This window comes from Arachis ipaensis, chromosome B01, assembly GCF_000816755.2.
Source record: "Arachis ipaensis cultivar K30076 chromosome B01, Araip1.1, whole genome shotgun sequence".
Classification (NCBI taxonomy): Eukaryota; Viridiplantae; Streptophyta; class Magnoliopsida; order Fabales; family Fabaceae; genus Arachis; species Arachis ipaensis.
In genome coordinates this window covers 136,103,946-136,112,703 of record NC_029785.2, presented here as the reverse complement: position 1 = coordinate 136,112,703, position 8,758 = coordinate 136,103,946, and the positions used below count along the sequence as shown (strand labels likewise).

At 33.2% G+C, this 8,758-nt stretch overlaps 1 protein-coding gene across 2 annotated transcripts; it reads right to left on the bottom strand.

The window, feature by feature from the left end:
- On the bottom strand, positions 638-6,685 carry LOC107642310 (ribosomal lysine N-methyltransferase 1). 2 transcript variants are annotated; one of them, XM_016345620.2, is made up of 12 exons: positions 6,385-6,682; positions 5,658-5,737; positions 5,157-5,285; positions 4,547-4,847; positions 4,283-4,401; positions 3,664-3,796; positions 3,099-3,175; positions 2,519-2,716; positions 1,945-2,134; positions 1,644-1,822; positions 1,118-1,218; positions 638-1,040 (listed from the first exon to the last, which is right to left on the bottom strand). In XM_016345620.2, the coding sequence occupies exons 2-12, from the start codon at positions 5,727-5,729 to the stop codon at positions 890-892; spliced, it is 1,650 nt and encodes a 549-aa protein (XP_016201106.1). In that variant the 5' UTR covers positions 5,730-5,737; positions 6,385-6,682; the 3' UTR covers positions 638-889. The 2 variants fall into 2 exon arrangements, with proteins under 2 accessions (XP_016201106.1, XP_020962454.1); XM_021106795.1 differs by lacking the exons at positions 638-1,040; positions 1,118-1,218 and adding an exon at positions 1,401-1,566 and having other exon boundaries at positions 6,385-6,685.

Sequence of the window (8,758 nt, the reverse complement as noted above, 5' to 3'; positions counted from 1 at the left end):
TTATTACTCTATCAATTTTTTCATTTTAAAATTTAGATGATCCAAATTCAAACCTAAAAGTAGTAGTCTTTTTTCTGTGATTAAAAGAAATAGCAATTCATGATTCACATGATGTATAATTTAACGAAGTCAACACACTTGTGAACTAGGAGCGATAAGCCAAAAAGAATCAGGACTGGTGGCGACCAGATTAAACGATGCATATAATTATTGTTAATTAATGTTACTGTTTGGAAGTATTATGTCAATTTTAAGACATTTTTATTGGGTCGAAGTCAAATTAAGATAGCCGAATACTTTAATCCAGATTTACCCTAATTCAACGCAACGTAAGCCCACGCAAGTAGTTATAATAATCAAGACTCTTCCGACCGCACATTTTAAAGGTAGTGCATGCCCCATTTTCTTTAATTTTGTTGGGTTTACAATGCGCATGCTTTTTATTTAAACCAACATTTCATTATTGCAACTGCAAGTACTCTCCACCTAGCCATAGCAAAAGAACACGTAGCGCAAATGGTTACAAGAAGCAACTGCTCTGGTCTCTAAATAAAACTCTCTAACCATCTACTCTCCACCAACTAAAATAATACATTCTGAGCTGCCCGCGTGGGTAATCAACATCGACCATAACGAGTGACAAAGCCAGCCTTATAGGCGTATATTTTTTTTTGACAATATGTAGTTAACAATTTCATTTACTCAACAAAAAATAATATTTTTGGTTAACTGATTTCTTTGTTTTCTATCATGTTGGCTACAAATCTAGTCGTGTAATATGACTTTTTTTTTTACTCCATTTTCCACAGTGCTATCCTAAATCTTCCAAAGAATCTCGTTATCGTTACAACTGGTGTCCGCGTCACAAACAACAATCCATGGTGATCAATTAGCCTCGTGTGTCCTCAGCCATGCACTTGTTTAATTCATTCGTCAACATGTTGACACCATTATGACATGAGCTTGAAACAGAACACGCAATTCGTCTTTGTAGATTCTTAAAATCCATTGCCAATTTTCCATCCCAGCTGCAGTTTTCTCTGACAACGACGGCATGTGATAATATCAGAATTTATTTTTTTTTTAGTTTTTGCAGAAATGCAGTAATGGCCCTCACCTGTCATCAAAATCGGTCTCACCCATGTTGTCAATCATGTCATCAAATATATATATTAGATCTTCAAGAATTTGCAGCTCATTTTCCAAGTTTTCTTGCAACTGCAAAAGAAAAAAGATGATATAGAAAAAAAGGTGATGCAATATATTTTAACTAAGGTAGGATTTTGAAAATGAAGAAATGTTATATGCAACATCTCTGAGTACATTTTTCTCATATTTTTTCACTTTTGATATTAAAAGTGATTGATAAAAACTTTATAAGAATAAAAATCTCTCTTATATCATAAAAAAAATTGTACACAAAGTGATACTAACATCATTTCTCTATGAAAATAGGGTAACAAATTAACAATGAGCTTGCTTAGAGGGTTAATAACAAGTTTTTTTCTCTCTCTCATTAAGGTCAAACTACCAATGCATTGCACACGCGAAACCTACAATTCAAAACTGTAGAAGGCAGATGACACCTGAAATCTAAAAATTTGAAAACAAGAAAAGGTTAAAATTGGGAGAAGGAACAGTACCAAGGTCTTCGTATTCAGCATGGGACTTCGAGATCTCCGAAGATGGTCCAATAATGGAGAGGGAAGGCCATAATAGAATAGGCTGTGATTGTTGGAGAGCCAAGTACCACGCACCATGTGAGTCGTCCAGTTGGGCGGGCATTTATCCTCAACATAATCAACATCAGAACCATCAATATCTGCAAAATGACAGTTAGAATGTCCTATCTAACAGCACACATAAGCAAGCTTACAACCAAAAGCACGTTAAATTCTGGAAGGGGGCATTGATTGAGATACGTATACGGCATAATATTACTACCTAATGGAATGGTATCATATGGGTTGTCTCCTCGCGGTAAGAAACCATAGAAGGTAATTAGATGAGAACTGGAGAAGTTCCCATAGCTTAAGCAGCATTCTTCTCCAGATTTGCATGGTCTTGATAGCCGAAATTTCAATGAATTTGTAGTAGCATCTACTTTGCCATAGTGCAAAATATGTGGGCACAGCTGTTGTCAGGTACCAGAAAAGAAATATAAGAGAGAAAACATTTAAAGGGCTCATAAGGTAGCTATGAAGATCAGTGATATTCTTAATAAGAAAAGCCAAATTGTACAATAATCAATTATATTTGGGGAGCACATCAGGCATCATCAAATGGCAGTTCTCAAAAATGAAAAACCAGCTAGAAGCAATATATGCCAGCCCAGCTGCAGAGAATGTTCTATTCTTAATTAAGTACTAATCCACAGCCCAGGTATTTTACAATTTGGTTACCTTTTTTTCCAAATACAGCAGCCAATGCACAATACGTAAATAGTCTTTTATCAAAATATTCAATAATGGGAGACAAATAAGGGACAGGAAATGATAAAAAGAGAAGATTTATATACTGAATGATTAAGAAAGCCAGCTATAGGGATCAAGCATGTCGTCAGCTTTCCATCAGGGAACATTATCTTCATGCTATTGGAGTAAAAAAGTTCACAAGCCCATAAAAATTTCTCCCATGTATACAGCTCTACTGGAAATATCTCAGGGAAGTTGTTACACAAAGCAGGGAACAACTCGTCATACTGAGCATGCAGGTGCTGCCACAAAGAAGAAAGAAACAACATTCTCTACATGTCAGCAACCTTTAGCAGCTTTAGTATTTAATGAAACATTGAACAGAAGCATAATTAACGCGTAGGAACATGTTCTTGCAAATTCCAAATGACCTGTATTTATAGCCACTAAATACTTGTGTAAATCTTCTTAGTAGTTTCCAATTCTGGCTTATATTGTTTTTCACTTTCAAAAGCATCCTTAGTTACAACAGATACATGGCTTAACAATATTTCTAACTAAAAAATCAAGCCCCAACTAAATTACTAAGTTTAGCTTAATTGTTTAACTACACCTCAAAGGAAGGCAGAACCTTCAGTTCAGAGCAGATCAAATTAGAGGTCGAAACCTTGGATAACTGATTACCTGTCTTGCTTGCATTATCTCTTCCAACAGCAAGGTTCCATCTAACATTGTAATTGCTTCAATGCCAAAACTCAATCCTGTGAAGCAAAAAATATCAAGGCTATATGGAAAAAAGAGGGAAAGAATAAAGAAAATTCACAGTGGACAGTGCTTTCCATTCAAGGCTGTATATTTGTCATATACTTTATATCTTATTCAGGTATCCCAGATGATTATCCCGAACATCTGTTTACATTTTAAAACCTTGCTCTCCCTTAACCCCAAAAACAAAAAAGGCTCTTTATAGAACCAAACTAACATCCCGCCTCATCAGGCTTCATCAGGCTTAAATGCACAGTAAAGCCACACTAGTACAATGGAAGTATGGAATAAGGATGGAGTAATCAATCTATACATGAAAACTCAGTTGCATCAGTAGCTACAAAGGTTTCATTCAAAGCCATAGAAACAATTGTAAGGGCTTCAAGTATAAAGGCAAAGCATCACGAAGACCAACAATTTTGGAGATGCATAAAACATTTATATGTTTATGTGCATAATGCATGTGATACTTTAGTAAGATTACCTGTATTGAAGTTTTCCGGGAGTGTGTCAAAGTATGTTTTGAATTTTGAATTGACGTTGTACTTCTCTTTCATACTCCACAGCAGCAATATTGTTTCTGAAGATATGCCATCAACCTCTTTTAAGACATGATACTGAATTGGATAAGAAGGAAAAATATCAAATATTAGCTGAAGTGCCAAGCATGTAATATTTATCATCTTTAATTTTTTTAAAAAAAAAACACAATGTAAAGTGGAAACTAGGGTAACTTGAAAATATCTCCATACCCTTACCAAATCACAGAAATCAATATCCAATTATGTTGTAAATCTTCCCAACAGAGGCAGCAATTGCTCCCATTTGGTAAAGGTATAGAAATATTTACTAGCAACCTATTTGACATTATTTGGTAAGAAAGAAGCTAAATGATGTGTAAGGATAAAATAGGCATTCATGTTTAAGACTGAAACAAATTGGAACCATGCCAAATTGGAGATAAAACCAATGCTAATGCAACAAAAAAAAGGCAGATGAACAGTAACCAATAAATATTTTGTTTGCTATGAGTGACAGTTAGTCCATTCTAGATTTCTTAAAGTTGAAAACAACCTGTCTCAACTGTTTTAGCTTTAACATACCATATCAGTTTCACAAACAAGCTCCTCGGAAATGATAATGGAACTAGGAATTTCTAAAGCAATGTCTCCAACTTTGAGATCCTCCCTCGCTATTGCACCACGTCCTGCACCTTGGACATCTGTATATGTTAAGGGGAAAAGAAAGTTGTATCACATTTCCTAAAGATAAAATCCGTGAAAATCAAAGAAATAATCTCTAAAGTCTAAAACCAACTAATAAATAAGCAAGCAATTAAAAAACATATAAATCATAACAAAACTTACAAGCAATTTTTAGCTGTGTCCTTACACCATTGCTTTCTGCCCATTTTATCAGGCGTTCTTCCTGGTCAATACCATGGTCTCTTTCAACTATTCCCTTCACACTATTCTTATCCCCAAAATCAGAAATCAAATCAAGAATTGTTTGTCGTAACAATTCCAGGATATTTGTATGGAGATTTGTACAAGAAGAAAGTGATATGTCAACAAGTGAAAGAATTGAATCGAAAGCCTCTAACTCATTCCTGGGGCTGTAAAACTCCACTAAAGGACATCCATCATCTTCGGCAAAATAAAGTTCCAGCTGCAACTCAATATATCAGTTAATTCATATAAGTTGATGACATCCCCAAAAGTGAAAAATAGAGTAAATAAAGGAGCAACCCAACAAACAATTGCAGTGCGGTGTACTCAATGTTTTCTTGATGAATAAAGCACAAACACACTTACATACTTCATACTTGCATATTTCTGGTATTGTAAAGAGAATTATTTGAAATCAAAGAGGAGTGTAAAATCTCTAGGCTACCTCAATCCCCTTACTACAGCTTGTCTTTGACCTAAGATTGATATTGAATAACTGAGTTATTAGGGAAACCAGAAAGGGAAGTACCTCATTTAACTGTATAATTCGCGCAATCTGCAGTAAAACCTTTACGGTAGCATTCACCCAACCAGGCTTTGAGGTATCCTTGAGGTATATTCGTTCCTTGGGTCGAAAACCCTTATTTTCTAGTAATTTCTGAGGAATCATGCAGATTAATCAGTTTTGTAGGACAGATTAGGACTCATACTAAATAAAATCAGAACAAAAAGAAAAGGATAAGATAAGGCACACATCGATAATGCGGCTAAATCATGTTAAAAATATATTGCCTTAAATTTCACACACATGAAGACATATTATGTGTAGTTCGCTGCCTTTTCATATTTGAAATTTCTTAATGAGAAACATCGATAAAGTTACTTATTAGAAATATAAATTTCCTTTAATCATGTCAATCTGACAGCTTTATCCTTATGAATTATGGAAATACTACAAACAAAAAATTATCTATAAGATGTCGAGAAAAAGAAAATGCAATATTTAAGTGACTCAATATCTGAGTTTTACCTTCTTTTGTTCAAAGAAAAGATCGTTTTCAGATAGTTCAATAACAAGTGAGTACTCCTCTCCAGTATCCATTACTACAGCTGCAACGAATAGTTTGAAATTACAAATTCATCACAATTCAAAATATCTAAAATAAATAATTATGATATCACTCTAAAGTCTAAACAAAAACAATAGTAATAATTCTTGGCGCCTTATAAATAATACATTTACCATAGACTGCAAAATTTCCAAGTACTGAAGAAACCATACTTAAGTTACACTTATTCGTTATTACTTATTTCCAATTGAAGTATATTCCTATATCGCATTGCTATTTGCCACTTTTCTCTTTGCAAGTACGGATTAGATTCATTCAATTTTCACACATGCAAATCTCAGAAGGCAATACTGAAAATTCTAAAATAACGAAGGAAATACAATAACAAATGAAATGCAATTGGAACACGAAGTGAAAGCAAAAACAATTATAGCTTTACAGCGATTGGTAAACTCGTGTTGCCTAGCAATGGCATTCTACACATTCACAAAAATTTATACATCGTATATTCATATCAGTAAGGAGCAAGTACAGAATGAATTTCCGCGGTGTCTCTGAGTTATAGCAGCGATTTTTAGTTTTTCATTTCTTCATTTTTCCGAAATCAGTAGTATCATTGGTTGCACTTTCTTAGCAACTAAACACAAAACTCAAATTTCATATCAGAATCGAAGGGGAAAAAATTACCGGAAGGAAGGAGCTGGAAAAGAAAGCGCAACTACTTGAGAGTTGAGAGGAGCTTCGGATACGGTTAGAAAATGAAGCTAGGCTCGGTTCGTCGTTTTCTAACAGCTGAAGCCGCCAACGAAGCACGAGAGTTTGAGCGGCAAATTTTAGTGAGTGACTGAGTGAGTGAATGAGGGAGGAATGGAAACGTGTTTAGATCAGTGAGCTTCGCGGGATGATGGGCCTGTTCAGTGTATAATGATAATTAATTATTGGGCCACCTAATATTGGGCCTGATGGACTCTAAATTGTAACGGATGCCTTTGGTATTGGGCCACCTAATATAGGATCATGCATGTTAGGAATTAACCGAGGTATATAAAAATAAAATAAACAACCAAGTTGGATTGGTTTAGTGGTTAGTTCATCAGTCCGTTTAAGCAAATGTCAAAAGTTTGAATCTCGCCTTGTGCCCTTAAATAGAATTCAGTATCATGACGAATTAGTTTTTAACTTATCAGATTGGAAAATATCGTAAAAAAATAAATGAATAAATAAAATAAGTAAGACTTTTCGCATATAAACTTTTGTAATTTATTTTGATCCCATGAAAAAGATATACTTTTAAAAATGATTGTTATGTATGCATTGCATGCCATTTAATTACGGTCTTGAGTTCCGAGTTACAACCTGAAGATTTAGTAGGCCTTGAAAAAGAGAGGATTTGAATTAAGGCTCTCTTTTAAAGTTTATTCGCTGTATTGATTAAACAGAAGATTTTTTAGTTTTGTCTCCTGTAACTGTAGAGATAAATGAGGAAAGAATAGAGAGATTCAAAGCAAATATTATGATTCAATCTCAATGTGTAATGAGGTCCACGATTAGTATTCATCATAACAATAACGAAATCTCACTACATCCAATTTAAGATTATAATCACCAATACCAAGACCAATACAAAGACAAACAAAGCAATAATTTCATGTTTCACGAATCAACACCAAAACCAAATCAAATCACTAAGATCAAACAAAACCAAGAACAAATTAGATCTGAATCTATGTTGTCTTTTTTTTTTTTTTTAGTTTACGACTTTTTATTCATAAACTTTTTTAAATAATCTCTCAATATATCATGTCTTTTTCTTAGTACTAGAAAGATTCAAAATTAAATATCAAATACAAACTAAAGTGAAGAAGAAAGACACTCAATGATGCAGTGTTTAATTTTTAAATATTCTCCTTAGTTTTTTCAAACCTTGTTCATTTTCTTATATTCAAAAGTTCAGTCTCTGTTAGTCATTGCAGTAGGTTTAATGCTCCTTAATAGTGTGATCTTTCCCTTTTTTATAAACAGTAGTTTTTTCTTTTCTTATTTTTCTCATCTTTCCTTATATATACGCAGGAACTCTTCTATCTGAATAAGATCAGGTCATTGCATTGAAGATGATTATAGTCGTTGTTATCTATCATGATGTTTAAAATTTTCTTTTTCTATTTAGTAGTAGCAACTCTTTTCATATATTTCATATCTTGATTTTAATTAGTTGATTCTTTCTAGTTATAACCAAATTAGCATTTATACTAATGTTAAATCTAAAGTTTTATAGCACAATCATTCAAATTATAAACTAAGATTAATCTTTAATTAATCAACTAAATGTTTGTCATAATAAAATGTAAAATCATTTTTTGGACTCAACACAACAATTTTTATGTTGCGGTAAGTGCTGGTATTTATTTTTTTCTTAAGAAAAACTCACCAACCTTTTTGGTAATTTTAGAAAGGAATGAAATATGCTTGAAAAAACCCTATATATTGTTGGGTGACATGACACTCATTACCCTATTCCTATATTAAATGTGGTATATAGTTCTAATTTGATGCAGAATCACGATTAATCCAATAGTAATAATAAATTAATAGCAGAAGTCATACGAGTTCTTTATGAACACTACTATGTATATGGAATATGCTCGTTGCCACTGAGCTCCTTGCCCAATTGGATTTTGTTACGTTGTTGGCTTTTTTATTCGTTGGGATCACCGTCAATATAGTAAATAAAAGTTTAGAGAGTGAACATTTTTTATTAAAATTTAACCAATATTTAATCAATAAAAAATATAAATAATTTTATAATATTAAATATAATTTTATAATATTAAAAATATTAATAATAACTAATTAATGGTTATAAATTATAAAATCTATTGATCCCTAAGAGCAACTCCAATGCTGGGAAATAGAGTCCTTCTTCAGCTCTTCTGACATATAGGAACCCAATTGCCGTTGGAAGGAAGAGAGAAAGGAGACTTTTCACGTGGATCAAGGTTGAGAGTCCCTCTAAAGAGGGACTTACAACAGCCAATACAATTATACTATGTGGTAAGTTAAT

Coding starts and splice junctions, on each gene's coding strand:
- LOC107642310 (XM_016345620.2), bottom strand. CDS start 5,729: ATGGATACTGGAGAGGAGTACTCACTTGTTATTGAACTATCTGAAAAC. Junction 5,286..5,657: donor TTTTCTTTGAACAAAAGAAG/GTAAAACTCAGA, acceptor ATGATTCCTCAG/AAATTACTAGAAAATAAGGG. Junction 2,717..3,098: donor AGATAATGCAAGCAAGACAG/GTAATCAGTTAT, acceptor TCTTTGTGGCAG/CACCTGCATGCTCAGTATGA.